Source organism: Podarcis cretensis, assembly GCF_951804945.1.
Source record: "Podarcis cretensis genome assembly, chromosome: 3".
NCBI classification, from domain to species: domain Eukaryota; kingdom Metazoa; phylum Chordata; class Lepidosauria; order Squamata; family Lacertidae; genus Podarcis; species Podarcis cretensis.
The window spans coordinates 125,889,867-125,908,220 of NC_137172.1; the positions used below are offsets into that span (position 1 = coordinate 125,889,867).

At 43.6% G+C, this 18,354-nt stretch overlaps 1 protein-coding gene across 1 annotated transcript in view; it reads right to left on the reverse strand.

Annotated features, from left to right (window-relative positions):
• COL4A2 (collagen type IV alpha 2 chain) overlaps nucleotides 1–18,354 on the reverse strand; it is a 213,213-nt gene that overhangs the window by 15,017 nt on the left and 179,842 nt on the right. The window contains exons 38-41 of the mRNA XM_079971032.1: nucleotides 16,691–16,798; nucleotides 14,237–14,308; nucleotides 13,923–14,048; nucleotides 12,586–12,702 (exon numbers count right to left, since the gene is read on the reverse strand). Coding sequence (XP_079827158.1) covers nucleotides 12,586–12,702; nucleotides 13,923–14,048; nucleotides 14,237–14,308; nucleotides 16,691–16,798 — 423 coding nt within the window. The remainder of the gene's footprint in view (nucleotides 1–12,585; nucleotides 12,703–13,922; nucleotides 14,049–14,236; nucleotides 14,309–16,690; nucleotides 16,799–18,354) is intronic.

An 18,354-nucleotide genomic window follows, 5' to 3' on the forward strand; every position in this document is an offset into this window, starting at 1 on the left:
CCCAGTCCATCCGTGGAGACCCAGGACCAACCAGTTAGAAGCCACATGGTCCCCGTTACTCCCAACAAGTAGCTATATAACCAGATATATGCTACTCTCTGTAATCTATCTTCCACCTCCATTTCTAACTCTGATCTCTCTCTCTCCCCTCCCCACCATACTCTGTTAGTGCAACCCACTAGACCCAATGAACACTAAGGCAAGAGACACAGAGCGGCCAAGGTGGGATGGCAAGGAAACACCTTACAAACCAGAGAAGCAGGAATAGTTAGCTTAGAAGCAGTAGCATTAAATGTGAGGGGGCTAGGGAGCCCTGTCAAAAGAAAACACATTACCTCATATGAAACCCCACAAGAGATAAGGTAAAAGATAAAGGTAAAGGATCCCTGGATGGTTAAGTCCAGTCAAAGGTTACTATAGGGTGTGGCAATCATCTCGGTTCAGGCCGAGGGAGCTGGCATTTATCAACAGATGACTTTCTGGGACATGTGGCCAGCATGACTAAACCACTTCTGGGGACTTCCGGAGGCGGCGCGAACGGTAATGGCGGCCCCTTTACTGCTGTGAAGGGGAAGCTCCGCGGAAACTGGGTCGTCCGCTACGGCGAAGCGGAGACCCACATTGGAAACCCACAGGCAGCAAGAGCCTGTGGTCCTGAGCCTGAAGCGGCCCCCAAAACGCAGAAGGAACCCCGTAAGGAGCTCTGGAACGTGGAGGGGGTTGCGGCGCTGTGAGTCGTTTCGCGATCTGCGGAGTGAAGCCGCGTTGCTGCTGCCGGTGAGCGCTGACCTTTCTTCCTGGGAATTTTGATTCGGGAAAGCAACAATCCGTGAGTAAAGAAGGACTTTAAATAATTTGAGTCTAAATTAACGAATTTGGCTGAAAGCGGAGCGACGCAAAACAGGAAGTCCGTCTTCCGCTGTCACTGAACTTCAACGCAAAGTGCTGGAGGAGTGGAGGCTTTAAAGGAATCTTCAGCTTAATTGATTTGAGCACCCAGTGAACTTTTCTTAAACAGAATAAGAACTTTAAGTATTGGACTACCTGATTTTTATTCGCAATGTGATACCTTTCTTCTATTGGAATTACAATCTGGATGAGAAACCCAGGTGCTGGAGCTGCCTGGGCAACCTGAGCTGTCAGTTTTACAGATCTGGCTACTGTGTATTAGAACTTGCAACAATCTGAGGGTTTGGACTTGCTACTTTGAAGTATCATTTGAAGCACCAGTATGCACTGTTTGATACAAAGTGATTGTTAACACCAACTCTGCCTAAAATTTGCAATTGAAGGTCCCTGGACATTAAATTTGATTCTAGTAATTTATTAGAATTGGATTCTTCCCTTGAGTCATTTCAAGCTCCCTCTAGAGGATTTGGGATTTACAGCAGTGACATTATTTTACTTTCCTTTTCCCCGACCTCCTGTTTTGTTTCTCTCTGGGCCGCTGCTTTCTCGTGGGAACAACTCAGCTTGACCTTGACTTTCAGATAACTTTGGAATGAGTGGCGCAAGAAGGAGGGGAAGAACTAGACAAGCAACTTCGACAAATATAACCTCAGTCTCGCAGGCACGTAGATCGTCTGTACCCACATTGCCTTCAGAGGAAGAAGCTGCTGCTCTGTCAAGGACAGGAGAGGGAGAAACTGAACAGTTACAACTGGAAGATATGGCCTCAGGAGCAAATGCTTCTATTCTAGAGAAAATCTTGGAAAAATTGGAATCTTTGGATAAGAGAGGGGAATCTCTGGACAAGAAAGTTGATGAACAAACAGCTAAAATTGATCAAAATACAGAAACTCTAAATAGATTAACTGGACAAGTATCACAGAACGCACAGGCAATTGGGCAGTTGACGGAGGCCACGTCAGAAAATTGGAAATTGGCTGAGGACACTAGTAAAAAATTAGAAAATTTTGAAAAAGAGGTAAGACCAATCTGCAAACAAGTAGGTGAACATCAGACTTATCTATCTATGATTGAACTGAGGAACCGGGAGAGTAATTTAAGGATAAGGTCGATACCAGAAGTGGAAGAAGGCAATCTAGCTGAATTCCTGACTAAAGAATTTTCCAAGTTCTGGAATTTAGAGGAAAAGGACTTTAAAATTGTGTCTGCTTTCAGGCTTGGAAGACTTATAAAGAAAGAAAAGCCCAGAGACTGTTTGATAATACTGAGATCAAAGGAGGAAAGGGATAAGATTTTGGGCCTACACTACGGAAAGTCACTGGACATCTTGGATAGAAGAATTGAGTTCTACAAAGATATTCCTAAACAACTGTTGGACCTTAGATCCGCCTACCTTGAACTGGTTAAATTGCTTAGGAGCAATTCAATTATCTTTAGGTGGGAATTTCCCCAAGGATTATCTTTCACCTTCAGAGGGAAGAAAATTAAAATTAGAACACTGGAAGATAGAGACAAATTTCTGACCACATACGGAGAGGACCTTCAAAAAGGAATTGAACTACCTTTTGGGCCTGGAGCACCGGCGGCACCGGCACCCTTGGAATCTGAAGACTCAGCGAACAAGATACCACCCCTGGAAAAATAACTAGATTTTTCAGGATGTCTCTGCAACTTCTGAGCTGGAACATAAATGGCTGTAACATTCCGGAAAAAAGTAGGAAAATATTCCATATATTGAAAAAGGAACAATTGGACATTATTTGCCTGCAAGAAACACATGTGACTAGGCTCCATAGAAAAGTGCTAACAAATAAAAGACTGGGCCAGGAATTTATATCTTCGGACAGAGTAAAGAAGAGAGGTGTGGTCATTTATGCAAAAGAGAGCCTGTCACCTAAATTCCTATTTAAAGATGAACATGGAAGAATTTTGGCAATTGAGATACAACATCAAGGAGAAAAATTTTTGATATTAGGAATTTATGCGCCAAATGAGGGGAAATCGGAATTTTATAAGAAGTTGCATGAGATCATGCTGGACTATTTGGACTACAACAACATCATTTTGATGGGAGATATGAACGGGGTCGTATCAACCAACATGGATAAGTCACAAAGTCAAAATGTTACAAAAGACGGCAGACTACCAAAGACCTTCTTCGAAATGACAGACAATATGGATTTGATTGATATCTGGAGGATAAAGAACCCCTTGGGAAGAGAGGGAACATTCTTCTCTGAAGCCCAACTGACTTGGACAAGAATCGACCAAATATGGATATCTAGAGGTCTGGCACCTAAGGTTAGAAAGGTGGAAATCTGCCCAAAGACCTGCTCCGACCATAATGCAGTAAAAATGGACATGACACTAATACCAACCGGCTCCTTTAGATGGAAGATGAATGACAATTTGTTTAGAGATCAGGAGACTGTTGAGAAGGCCCAAAAAGCCTTGAAGGACTATTTTGAGATAAACATGAACACTATGGTGGAAAAAAGAACTATTTGGGATGCAAGTAAGGCTGTAATGAGGGGGTTCTTGATACAACAGAATGCTGTAAAGAAAAGGAGACAAAATGAGAGGAAAGATAAGATATTGGAGAAAATTAAAGAATTGGAGAAGAAGTTAAGATCAAATCCGAAGTCACAGCTGATCCTGAGAGAAATCAAACTTCATCAAGCACAATATTCTAAATTGATAAACAAGGAAATAGAGTGGAAGATTAAATTAATGAAACAAAAAACTTTTGAATCGGCAAATAAATGTGGGAAACTGCTAGTTTGGCAGTTGAAGAGGAGACAAAAACTAAATACAATTACAAATTTAGAAATTGAAGGAAGAAACATTCAGAACCCTGTGGAGATCAGAAAGTGCTTCCAAAGATATTTCAAAAGATTATATACTCAAGGGCCGCAAGATGAGGTTGAGATTAAACAATTTCTGGAAAAAAATGGACTAACAAAATTGTCACAAGAAAATAGATCAATCCTGAATTGCAAAATAACACGACAAGAGATTGAACGAGCCATTCAGCACATGCAATTGGGCAAATCCCCAGGGCCAGATGGGCTGACCTCCAAGTACTACAAGACATTAAAAGACTACCTGATAAAACCACTGATGGAGGTCAGCAATGAAATTATGGAGGGGAAGAAGGCGCCGGAATCGTGGAAAGAAGCTTTTATCACATTGATACCAAAATCGGAAGCTGAAAAGACACAACTTAAGAACTATCGTCCCATCTCCCTTTTAAATGTGGATTACAAAATATTCGCAGACGTTTTGGCAAGTAGACTCAAAAAAGTATTAAATGAAGTAATTCATAAAGACCAGTCAGGCTTTCTCCCAGGTAGACACTTGTTTGCTAACACAAGGAACATTATTGACATTTTAGAACTTTTGCAAACAGATATAAATACAAAAGCAGTGTTAATTTTTATAGACGCGGAGAAGGCCTTTGACAATATCTCTTGGAAATTTATGAAGGGAAATTTAAAAGAAATGGGAGTGGGACGGGGTTTTGAGAATGGGATTGATGCAATATATTCAGAACAAAAAGCTAAATTGATAGTTAACAATGTGGTTCCAGAAGAGTTTAAAATTGAAAAAGGAACACGACAAGGCTGCCCCATTTCCCCTCTGCTATTTATCTCGGTTCTGGAGGTGCTCTTGAACATGATCAGAGGGGACCGGTTGGTGGAAGGAATCCAGGTCGGAGTGAAACAATACAAACTTAAAGCTTTTGCAGATGACCTAGTTTTGACTTTGCAGGAGCCAGAATCTAGTACGAAAAGAGTGTTACAATTGATTCATGATTTTGGTCGGGTGGCAGGATTTAAATTAAACAAACAGAAAACTAAGGTGTTGGGAAAAAAATTGACAGATACAGAGTCGGAACGGTTTCAGAGAGAGACAGAACTAACTGTGGTTAAAAAAGTAAAATACCTAGGGGTAAATATAACAGCAAAAAATCTGAGTCTTTTTAAGGATAATTATGAAAAATGTTGGTCTGAAATTAAAAGAGACCTAGACAGTTGGACAAAATTGAAACTTTCCTTGTTAGGCCGAATTGCCGCTATTAAGATGAATGTATTGCCAAAAATGTTGTTTTTGTTTCAAACACTACAGATTGTGGACAAGACGGAGTGCTTCCGGAAGTGGCAGAGAGATATCTCTAAGTTTGTCTGGCAGGGCAAAAAGCCCAGAATTAAGCTTAAGATATTAACTGACGCGAAAGAAAGAGGGGGCTTTGCCCTGCCAGACCTAAAGTTGTACTATGAGGCCGCAGCTTTCTGCTGGCTAAAAGATTGGCTACTTCTCGAGGACACTGACGTTCTGGACTTGGAAGGTTTTAACAATGCTTTTGTATGGCATGCATACTTATGGTATGACAAGGTTAAGATCAATAAGGCCTTTAAGAATCATATTGTCAGAAAAGCAGTGTTCAATGTCTGGACAAAATATAAAGACTTATTGGAAAATAAAACTCCAAGGTGGCTTTCACCGCTGGAAGCTAAGGCCCGAAAAAAACCCAATATGGAGGTCAAATGGCCAAAATATTGGGAAATACTAGAAAAAGATGGAGACAATTGGAAATTGCAGAGTTTGGAGAAAATGAAGGATAAAGTGCGAGACTGGTTACACTACGCTCAGATTAAAGAAGTTTTTAAAAATGACAAAAAGCTAGGGTTCCAGGTGGAGAAATCGAAATTGGAAACAGAATTGTTAGAACCTAAGACTAAGGTACTTTCAAGAATGTATAACTTGCTGTTAAAATGGAACACACAAGATGAAATGGTTAAATCGGCTATGATAAAGTGGGCACAGGATATTGGGTACAACATCATGTTTGAGGACTGGGAAAGGTTGTGGACCACTGGGTTGAACTTCACTGCATGTAATGCTTTGAAGGAAAATGTAATGAAAATGATATATAGATGGTACATGACTGTCAGGGAACTGCCATCGGAAGAACAGGTGGGGGAAGGGCTCCAGGAGGATAGAAGAGATTCAGCAGCAGAAGAGGGAACCAGTAGGGGGGGAGCAGGAGCTTCCAGGGACAGGAAGTCGGAGGGGAGGCTCTGGGACACTTCCAGTGAGAACAGTGAGGAGGTATCAAGGACCCCTTTAGCGACCCCCACCCCTCGCCGGAAGCTGTCACGCAGGGAATCTAGGAGACGTGTTTCCGTCAAGCAGCTTTTATGCTGGAAACGTTTCCGCAGGCGCCCACTGTCGGATTCTACCAGTGACTGACGGAGCCATGTCCAAGGGCTCCGCTCAAGGCAGAGCTTTGCTACGTTAAGCAAACTCCAAGGGACTAACCCTTTTACGCACAAGTAGCTCATTGTCCCATCACAGCAATCCGACAGTCCCTGAAAGCGCTTGTGCAAGGAGAGGCATCATGAGCAACCCAACCGGAGCCGGCGAAGGGGAAGCAGCTGCAGCCGTTCCAAACCTGGAAGAAAGGTACAGGATGTTGGAGATGCAGTTAGCCCTGCAAACGGCTAGGCTTGAGGAGAGGAGGGCTCACGATGCAGAGAAGGGAAAGGCCACCCAAGTCTCAAGGAAGGTGCCGGGACTGGTGCAGAAATTTGGGGGTGATCCCAGGAACTATCAAGCCTTTAGGACAGAAATGCAATATGCCCTTAATCTGCAGTTTGATGATTTTCCTGATGAGGAATCGAGGGTGGGGTATGTGATTGGCCATCTAGAAAAAGGGGCGAGAGACTGGGTGAGGCCCCTGATGGCAGCCAATAACGAGGTCCTAAAGGACACAAGGAAGTTTTTTCGCGCCATGGATCTGATGTTCTCCAGTGAGATTGAGCAGGGAGTGGCGCGCAGACAGTTAATGGCGTGTAAGCAAGGGAACCGATCTGTCCGTGAGTACTGGACTGAGTTCACCATGTTGATCCACAAATTAAGTTGGGATTTGTCTGCGGAACCGATACAAATGCTGTTCGAAGAAGGATTATCTTCGGCAGTAAAAGATGAACTTTCCCGGGCGCCCAGGGCAGAGTCTATGGACCATTTGACTAAATCCGCGCTGGCCATAGGAGCACGCCAGGAGGCCAGAGCCCTGGAGAAGCGGGAAGGGAAAGAGGAGCGTTGGAGGGATTTCCGCATTCCAGAGATTCCAGAGCAGCCTTCCCAGCCAGCCGAGCCGATGGAAATCGGAACAGCGCGCGCGCGCGCAGTTTCAAACCCCAGCGAAGGGCGGAAGAAGGAGGGGAAAGGCGCCAAGAAATGTTTTCTCTGCCAACAGCCAGGTCACTTTGCCAGGGTTTGTCCGCAAAGAAAGGAATGGCAAGGAATGGCGGGAGCTGTTGGGGAGGAGGAGGAGGGACCTAAGGAGTCAGTAAAAGCCAACGCCTGGCTGGAACCATCAGGGCACAGCAGCCAGGCCAAGGATCAGTGAATGTGCCCACGCCGGAACCGCCAAGACCAGCGCTAGTAATAGAGGTGTTGTTAGAGCTGGCAAACGGACACCCTCTAAAGGTTAAGGCGCTATTAGACTCAGGCAGCTCCTGCAACTTTATGAGTAAGGAGTTTGCAGCTGCACACCAGATACAAACCATCCCTTTAAAAAATCCCCTGCAGGTGACCACGATTGATGGGAGGGCGCTGTTGGGAGGAGAAGTCAACCAGCAGACTGTCCCCATGACAATGAGGGTGGCAAGACACACGGAACTGATAGCGTTTAATATAGCCACTTTGGGAGGAGCGCCCATCATTTTGGGGATGAGCTGGCTAGCGCTGCATGATCCGCTTGTGGGATGGCATCAGAGAGTGGTTTCCTTTGGGTCAGCACATTGTATGGGACACTGCACAGAAAAGGGGGGCCAAGTAGGTACCCAGGCCACGTTAGCAAAGATAGAAGCAACGGATCAAGGTAGGGTACCACGACAATATGCAGATTTTGCCAACGTCTTCAGCGAAAGGGAAGCAAATAAACTACCCCCGCATAGACCCTTTGACTGCCAAATCAACTTACTCCCAGGAGCACAATTGCCAGTGGGCAAGGTGTATGCAATGTCAGACAGGGAGATGCAGGAGTTAAGGGAGTTTATTGACAAAAACCTCAAGCGTGGGTTCATCAGAGAGTCACGAGCGGTGGGGGGTAGCCCAGTGTTCTTTGTGGACAAAAAAAATTCAGACAAACCAAGATTGGTTGTGGACTTCCGGGCCCTAAATGCAGTGTCCGAACCCGTGACTTTCCCTATGCCCAGAATTGATGACATTCTGACCCGGGTGAGAAAAGGGAAAATTTTTACCAAGCTGGACCTGAGGGGGGCGTATAACCTGATACGTATGAGAAAGGGAGATGAGTGGAAAACCACTATGTTCACCCCCTTGGGGGCCTTTGAGTACTGCGTTATGCCTTTCGGCCTCCAGGGGGGAGGGGATCGGCAGTTTTTCAATCATTCATGAACCACGTCCTAGGACCACTGCTCTACAAGAACTGCGCTGCGTTCTTAGATGATGTACTGGTGTACTCAGAGGATGAAGAGCAGCATGTGCGAGATGTACGAGAGGTACTGAGCAAACTGCAAGAAAACCAGCTGTGGGTAAAACTGGAGAAGTGTCAGTTTCACACCAGAGAGGTGGAATTCCTAGGGTACCGGTTGTCAGACAAGGGGCTGGCCATGGATCCTAGCAAGGTGCAAGCGGTACTGGAATGGAGGCCACCGAAAACTAAGAAAGATGTGCAAAGGTTTTTGGGGTTCGGAAACTTCTATCGGAAGTTCATCAAGAACTTTGCCCACTTAACGGCCCCCATCACGGATTGTCTCAGCAGTAAGAAGAAATTTGTCTGGACGGAAGAAGCGCAGCGAGCATTCGAAAGTTTAAAGAGGGCGTTTGCTTCGGAGGAACAACTCTTACACGTGGATCTGCAGCAGCCAATGCGAGTGGAAACCGACGCATCTGACAGAGCGGTGGGCGCCGTACTCCTACAGCCGGGACAAGATACGCCAGAATGGAGACCGTGTGCCTTCTTCTCGAGGAAATTGAACAAATCCGAGAGGAACTATACCGTGTACGACAGGGAATTACTCGCCATCCATGAAGCGTTCAAGAGATGGCGACACCTGTTGATTGGGGCGCAACACAAGGTTCAAGTGCGGACAGAACACAAAAATCTAGAATACTGGAGGACAGCCCGAGTACTGAACCAGAGACAAGTAAGATGGGCGCAAGAGTTCTCCAAGTTCAATTTTGAAATTCGCTACGTGCCAGGGGCAGAGAATGTCAGAGCGGACGCTCTCTCCAGAAAACCTGAGTACTTAGAGGGGGAAGGAGCGGCGGAAGAAAGACATATCATCTCTGAGGACCACTGGGTTTGTGGGGCGGCATTGGTGGGGCAAAGAGAACTGGTAGAGGGTATTGAGAACGATGAATATGCCCAAGAAAAGCTTAGGGAACTCAGGGAGACAGGTGAGAACACAGGGGGGTTTGAGGAAAAGAACGGAAAACTATATTACAAAGGGGCACTCTACATACCAGATGGGGAACTAAGAGGGCGGGTGCTCAAACAGTTGCATGACAGCCCCACGGCGGGGCACTTCGGACAGCACAAGACCATGTGGTTGGTTACCAGGGAGTTTTGGTGGCCCAAGGTGAGGGAAGACGTGCGGGAGTATGTCAGGGGATGCGACAGGTGCCAAAGAGCAAAGGGAGAGAGGTTGGCGCCAGCAGGGTTATTAGAACCCTTACCCACCCCAGAAAGGCCATGGGAGATGGTATCCATAGATTTTATGACCGATCTACCGAGATCCAAAGGGAAAACCGCGGTCATGGTGGTAGTAGATCTACTAACTAAGATGTGCCACTTTACAGCTTGTTCACATGCAGTCACAGCGGAAGAAACCGCAAGGTTGTTTGTAAAGCATATTTTCAGGTTGCATGGCGCCCCCTTGAGGGTTTTGAGCGACGGGGGAAACAATTTACTTCCAGGTTCTGGAGGAAACTAATGAGCTTGTTGCATGTGGAGGTAAGTTTTTCCACCGACAGGCACCCAGAAACAAATGGGCAAGCAGAAAGTGCAAACGGGGTTTTGCAACAATATCTGAGGTGTTATGTAAAAGACAGAGAAACTGATTGGGTAGATAAGTTACCTCTGGCAGAATTTGCCTACAACAACGCGGAAAATGTGTCCACAGGGATGAGTCCCTTTCTGGCCAATTATGGGTGTCACCCTCGAGCATTCCCAGGAGAAGGAGGGGAGCACTGGAGTGTACCAGCTGCGGAACACTTTGTGGAAGAAATGGAAGCAATCCACCGGCAGCTCCAACTCAACTTGGAGAAAGCCAAAGAAGCATATAAGAAACAAGCAGACAGAAATAGGAGGGAAGGTGAAACCATAAGGGTGGGAGACCGGGTGTGGCTATCCACCCAAGGACTGCCGTTTAAGGGAGGGTGTAAGAAATTGAGACCCAAACGGTTGGGACCCTTTGAGGTCATACAACAGGTGAACCCAGTAGCCTTCAAACTCAGATTGCCCAGTCACATGAAATTGCACCCCGTATTTCACAGATCATTACTGTCACCGTACCGAGAAGGACGGGAGTGGGGGGAACGTGAGAGGGGGGGTCACCCAAACACCTGTCATTGAAGAGAGAGAACGCAACATGGAAGTGGCAGGAATCATTGATTCCAGGTGGAAGGGGAATCGGGTGGAATACTTGGTAGAATGGGAGGGGGAGGAAGAGTCAGAAAACACGTGGGTGCCGGCGGAAGAAGTCCACGACGAGGTTCTGATAGAAACGTTCCATCAGCGTTTCCCTAGAAAACCGCAGCCGGTGGAGCGATTTAGGAGGGAATACTTCGGAACCACTGATGAGGAAGGGGTGTTTGAAGGGTTCCCAGAGTCAGGGAGTGAGGAGGCAGCATACTCCGACGAAGAAGAGGAAGACGGGGAAGGAAATGGAAGGCAGTGGCTAGAAATGTTTGAATCCTCTGAGGACGAGGAGAGTTCCTTCCGAGGCTTTCCAGCCTCACCGCCTGTAGAAGGGGAGGCGGGAGGGGATAGAGGGGGGCCTGGAGGGGAGGTGGATGTCAGGGAACTGCCATCGGAAGAACAGGTGGGGGAAGGGCTCCAGGAGGATAGAAGAGATTCAGCAGCAGAAGAGGGAACCAGTAGGGGGGGAGCAGGAGCTTCCAGGGACAGGAAGTCGGAGGGGAGGCTCTGGGACACTTCCAGTGAGAACAGTGAGGAGGTATCAAGGACCCCTTTAGCGACCCCCACCCCTCGCCGGAAGCTGTCACGCAGGGAATCTAGGAGACGTGTTTCCGTCAAGCAGCTTTTATGCTGGAAACGTTTCCGCAGGCGCCCACTGTCGGATTCTACCAGTGACTGACGGAGCCATGTCCAAGGGCTCCGCTCAAGGCAGAGCTTTGCTACGTTAAGCAAACTCCGAGGGACTAACCCTTTTACGCACAAGTAGCTCATTGTCCCATCACAATGACCCCAGTCAAGCTTGCAAAGATATACCATGTGTCTGATAATAAATGTTGGAAGTGTAAAGAAGCCGAAGGAACATTCTTTCACCTCTGGTGGACTTGCCCTAGAGTGAAGGTTTTCTGGGAAATGATTTATAATGAACTGAAAAAGGTATTTAAGTATACTTTCCCCAAGAAACCAGAGGCCTTCCTCCTGGGTATTGTCGGCCAGAGGGTGTTAAGGAAGGACCTAACATTTTTTATGTATGCAACAACAGCAGCAAGGATACTTATCGCTAAACACTGGAAAACCCAAGATCTACCCACACTGGAAGAGTGGCAGATGCAGCTGATAGACTATATGGAATTAGCCGAGATGACTGGCAGAATCTGAGACCTGGGAGAAGAGAAGGTTGAAGAAGACTGGAAGAAATTTAAGATTTATTTAAAAAAGCATTGTAATTTGGTTGAATGTTAAGAAGGATGCTAGATCATAAATAATTGACCACCACTAAATTAGATGGAATTAGGATGATAAGTAGATCGAGGAAAATATAAACCATTTGGAGAATGATTAGATTATGTTTAAAAGAATGGGACTTAGGAATATAAATAAGATGATAATTTGCTGGTTAAAATTTAAGAAGAGGCAAGTGGGAGCGGGAGATGTGAGGGAGTCCAAAGAGGTTTTGAAAATATCTCATGATACATGCTATATTGTTGATTATTTTTGCATTTGTATTCAAAAAATTCTTAATAAATATTTATATAAAAAAATAAAATAAACCACTTCTGGCACAACGGAGCACCATAAATGGAAGCCAGAGCACACGGAAACGTCGTTTACCTTCCCACCACAGCAGTACCTATTTATTTACTTGCACTGGTGTGCTTTTGAACTGCTAAGTTGGCAGGAGCTGGGACAGAGCAACAGGAATTCACTTCGTTCCACAGATTCGAACTGCTGACCTTCTGATCAGCAAGCCCAAACTGTCTAAAGGTAGCAAACTCCTAAACAAACCCTGCTTTAGCCAACAGTGGGTGCCCCCCAGCACAGGAAAAGCATAGTGCTTAGTAGAGACCTAATGTTGAAGCCACAACAATGCTAAAAGACAAAAAGAAAAAGATTCATTTTTGCCAAGGGAACACTTGGTGGCAAAACTAAGGCAGTAGTATCAAAATATCAAGATAAATCTAAAAGATCTCTGTATCAACTGAAATTAGTGGGATTGTGTTTACCTGGCACACCATCCAAACCTGGTGATCCCACATCACCAGGTGCTCCAGATATGTTTGAAACTCCAGGAAGGCCTGGTCTTCCCTCAGGTCCAGGGCTCCCGGGTGAGCCTCTCTGTCCTGCCAGTCAGAAATCAAATAGTTACTCCTGGAGATTGATGCACAGGAAAGCTGAAGCGCACCCTTTGTTAAATATTTTCAAAAATTCTGAGAATATGTTGTTTGTTTTTAACAATACTGTCATTATGGTTGCTTCCCATCACAAGAAATTACCGTAAGTTTCACCTATATTCTTGTCTGCAGTTTTTGTTATCATGATTGTGTGTCTTTTTTGCTTTGTATTTTTTCTGGTTTGGTATTATATGTTCATTTTATTTATTGTTTATTTGTATGCCGCATAAGTATAAATAAAGTATTTAATAAAAAAAAAGGGGGGGGGAAATTAAGTTTCACCAAAGCATATTGTTTCTTCCACATGAGATTACTATACATGCAGGTGTTGCTATCAGAACACTCTTTATCCAAAACACTAAGAGCTATCCAAACACAAAGAATTATACCCAAGCATCGCTACTCAAATGCCTGATTCAGATACTTGAACAGACAGAGTTCGCCTGCTCCCTTACTCATTGGTATTTTGCTGGTCGGCAGCAGCTGTGTGGGCAGAAACAATGCAGCGAAAGAGAGAAATCAGACAAATCACAGATTAGAAGTGTTCCCATAGGAAATAATGGAAATCATCAGCTTGCTATGTGAACGCTTGCCTAACAATTTCCTGGGAATGCCTTATGTTCAGAAAGCGGAACCTGCATGTAACTTTGTGGGATGCCAAATAATATAATGGTAGCAAGTGATGTAGGATTACAAATCTTACCAATCTTGTTAACAATATTTTCTTTGATAAGTATAAATTCATATTATAAAGATATTTAAAATTCAGGAGTTCACATTTTCAGATTACAGGGATAAATTGAGCATTCAGTTTTAAATCAGTTGTTAGGAAGCATTTTTATCCCTTTGCATTCCTACTCCTTGCCCTTTACTTTGCTCTGCCCTCCCCCCCTTCTCCTGGAGTGGAGTCCCTAAGGCGGTTGAGGGGGCCCTGGTGCGCCTCCTTCTGGCAACTCCTGCAACCAAGCTGGTGCCAAATGTATTGCTCTGCTTTCCTTTGGATTCCACCAGCGAGGCAGAGAGCCACACATTCTGACTTTCATGTGCCTCTACCCTTTTCACACACCAATTTGCCATGAGAGTACTTTCTTAAATGAAACCTATAATTTGTTAAATATATTTTGCTAATTGGTGGTGCCACGTATAAAACCACTGAACAACAGACTGACCTAGATCTCCTCTTTCTCCTTTCGGACCAGGAGCTCCTCTGCTGCCTTCAATTGGGCTTGGCTCTCCCACGGTACCTTTGTCACCCCAAATACCTGGGAAACCTGGTGGGCCATATCCATCTGGACCTGTTGTGCAAAAACTTAGATAAATTAATATCACTTTTCCCGACCCGGAAATGGGCATCTCAGCAATGTTCATTTTAAACTATCCTATGCATCCTGTGCAGAAAGGTGAAATGTTTAGACAGATTCCCTAATGAACTTACAATGTAAGATAGCCAACCTCATTAACCATCAACATAATGTGAACATACCTGGTGATCCTGGAAAGCCCTTGGTACTTGGTAAACCATGTAATCCAGTGATTCCTCTGGCACCCGCAGCACCTGCCAAAAAGCCAGCCATTATTTGTTATTCTTCAATCTGATTTACCAAATGTTACAGATTTCTCTGGAGGCACTGTAGTTTTTTGAAATGAAACATCTTCATGTGAGCCATTTGCTTTGCACTGATTACTGTATCAGAAAAAACTTGCTGCAATTACTTTAAACAATTGTGCTCACTAGGATGCAGCAATTAAAGTATTTCTGCTCCATATGAAATGTTTTGCCTCAAATTTAAAACTTGAGTGTGTTATAGCTCATGAATGACAGTTTGGCTGTTGCTTTTTAAAAACAAATTTCTGACTGGTCAAAACAAAACCATCCTGCAGGCTAAAGCAAGTCTTTACAAGTTTATAGTCTGATTGTCTGATTCACTGACTCTGAGAAAACATTTAAATTGATTTTATACAGCAGCAACATTTTAGCAATAAGATTATAACAAATATTTCAAATGTATTTTGAAACAATGTATTTACATTGTTAACTGTACAGCCTTATATAACCAAGACACTTAACTTATGAAGGGTTTATGGCCATAGAGTTAGATATCCTGCCAGGCTTATCTAGGTTGCACTCCCTCGCCTTGAAAGGAAGAGTTACCAAACTTTTCATTCTCGCTTCTTCCCACCAGGTGAAGCTTCCAGTAAGGATGTCTAAGCTAAATGCTCCAAGCTTAGAAGGTATGGCTTAAGAAACCCACCTTTGTGCTTCTATACAAATAATTTAGGAACTATTACTGCTGTATGGAAAAGGCAATGAATCTGATCTATGATGTGTTTGTAAGTAAACCATTTTTAACTTACCAAATGTGTGGTCTCTTTCTATGCTAAGGGAAGTGGAGAGCTTTGGAAATGACATAAAACAGGATATTTTAAAGGTCTAATAGCCTATATTTCCACACTTTACTTTGCTGCATGTTTTGTAATTTTGAATCACTGCTGGGGCTCTCTCACCAAAGAGTACTTGCCCCAAACCTGGATCCAGGCATCTTAGGGAATTCTTTTATTAACCAATTGCTAAAAAATCCAACAAGGGTTATGGGCCCAGGGAGGAATATATTTTGTTGATGTTCCTGCCATTATTTTAATTCTTTTTAGTGTTTTTCTTTCTTTTTGGATAGCCGAAACTCAATTGCTGCTCATAGCTCCAGTCTGCTTAGACTTACTGAGAGTAGCTTTATCGAATGGAAGCCAATTTCTTTTCATTGTGTATTATCTGTTTTAATATCTCTTCCTTTTCTCTCTCTCTTAATCTTCTTTGGATTGAGTTTTGCTGTATTAAAAAGCCTCTTATTACAGCTTTCGATGCATGCCATACTACATTCAGTTCCACTCCTTTATTTAGATTTAATTCAAAATAGTCTGTTAATGTCTTTTGCACATTCCCCAATATTACTTTATTGTCCAACAGTCCATCATTCAGTCCCCATCTGAATGAGGTCTCTTCCTTTCCTTTCAACTCCATTGTTATCACATTATGATCTGAGAGAGTTCTTGGAAGAATTTCTGATTTTATTGCTCTTAATGACAAATCTCTGGAAATCCAAATATAAACTGTCTGTCCTGCGCTTTGATTTGGGTCTGAGAAGAAACTGAATTGCTTCTCTAGTGGGTGTTTTAGTCTCCATATATTAACATGGATAGTCTTTCAAACACCTAGCTGGTTCACTCTAACAATTGTGACACAGCTACTCAGATGATAGAAAAAGCCTTTTGATTTACAAGAAAATATTCTCATTGAGCTTGGACAAGGGAACTAGACAAGAAAGACAGTTACAGACATGTGACACAGCTGCAAGCTATTACTGAGAAGCTGGAACAAATCAAGAGGCCGAACCAACTACTCTTATGAGGCAAAATTACAACATAGGATTGGAAGGGAAGGTGAATAATGGGGTGCAGACATGCCAGAGGTGTATAAAAATTATGCATGGTGTGAATTTCAGCCATTCTCTGTTTGGTTTTTGGTTGTAAAACCTGGGTTATAAAATGCTTGCCTCTATCTTGTCTTGTTCTATTACTGGCTCAGTAGTTTGGTGGAATCTATCCCTGACAGTTTTCCAAGTTGCTTCTACATACTTTTGCCAAGATTTGGCTGTTTGCAGGACAATTAACAGTGTGGGGATGGAGGGCAAGCATGGTTCTGATGCTCCTTTCCTCCCTTCAAGGCTGCTGTCAGAAAGTCATTTAAAGAGACAGAAATGTGTCTTTTTCATGTGTCTTTTTCATGTGTAGATTAGCTCTAATCTAAAATTTGTGTATTAGAACATCAAAGAAAGTATTACTTGCATTTACAGGAAATAGGCAAGACAAGAGTGCATAACTTCTCCTTAAGTCCAAAATATACAATGATGTATTACTGACAACTAGGATGAATATAATTTACCTTTACTCCCTGGAAGCCCAATCCACCCAGAACTTCCTTTTTCACCTGATGATCCAGGAAATCCTGGATCTCCAGATAAACCTTGTTCGCCAACCTGCCCTGGGAATCCTGTAGAACAAGTAGAGAGCTATCACTAAGCAACCCTTGAATTGTTACAATATAATTCTAATGGTGGTGAAAGTGATACTGGATTTCTTACAAGAGTGAACTACAGTGGTACCTCTGGTTACAGACGCTTCAGGTTACAGACGTCGCTAACCCAGAAATAGTACCTCAGGTTAAAAACTTTGCTTCAGGATGAGAACAGAAATCGTGCTACGGCGGCGGGAGGCCCCATTAGCTAAAGTGGTACCTCAGGTTAAGAACAGTTCCAGGTTAAGACCGGTCCTCCAGAACGAATTAAGTTCTTAACCCGAGACACCACTGCATTCTAAAACTCCTAATGATCTGATGTGAAAAAATCTGATCTGGTCTGTATATGACTAAAAATATCTTATACAGATCATTTTAAGATGTCATAAAGAGGACACTTCATCAGTCAAATCTCCCTATGGTTAATTTAAATCCTGCAATTTCTTATATAATATTACATTAATCCAATACTGCTTTCTTACGTTGCAGTCCCACCAAATATGTCTATAATGTGTAAGATATTGTTTGTATCTCCAGCAATATACTGTGTATTAGAAAGCTGAAACATCTTGGAAGTCTATGTAGAAAATATCACCACAAATAAATATACTGGTAGTTGTCATTTCCCTCCTGCTGGAATGAGATCCCTTGAGTAATTAAAACCTGCAAGTGGTAAAGATATTGGTACAAACATCTTTTTCCTTTTAATGAATGCTCTTTATTCTGGGTTGCCTTAGCTCATACAGAACTTCTTTTAAAAAATGGCAAACAGCTGATTGGAAATTATACGAAGTCTATGAAAAAGGAAGCAGTAACCATAGGTAAGGGAGATTTCTTCCACATATGGTGGAATTGTGCAAACATTCTATAGAATTGTGTTTTCAGAACCTGGGGGTTCCCTAGTTGGTGCCTCCCACCGTTCCGAGGCATCCAGCCAGCTGTTTGGGGTCTGGTAGTGGAGCCACTGGATCCAAAGTTGGTCCATTTTCTGAAAAGGTTTCTAATGTGGGCCCCTCTGCTGCCCCTGTTTAGAGCTGGTACAGTAAAACCCCACGACCGTTATCTTCCGCCCTGACTAGCAGGAGCTGAAGGCCTGTGGCTGCAGCAATGGCTTGATTGCTCCAGTCATCACAAGGTCCGAGTTAGGATTGCTCTGCTTATAGTGAAAGCCAGTGCTTTTTGTTCTGGGGGGATGCAGGGGTACACATACCCCTAAACATTCTGTGACTCTAAGTTTGGCCTCATTGAGAGGCAGTTTTTCAATATGAGTAGGAAAAGGAGAGTACTCCTAAACATTTTTTTAGAAAGAAAAAAAAAAGCACTGGTGAAAGCAGAACAGGGGTTAAAAAATGCCCTCATAGCCAAATTGACTTTGTTTCAATGGACTAGTTTAAACTTAAGAATATGCATCAAGTATCAGCATCTGTTTTAAAGTATATAATGAAAAAGCATTCAGTATCCAGTATTGCTTTTACTTTGCTGTATTTTTAATCAACACTTTGTTATTCATTTTTAGTGTATTTGTTTAAAAC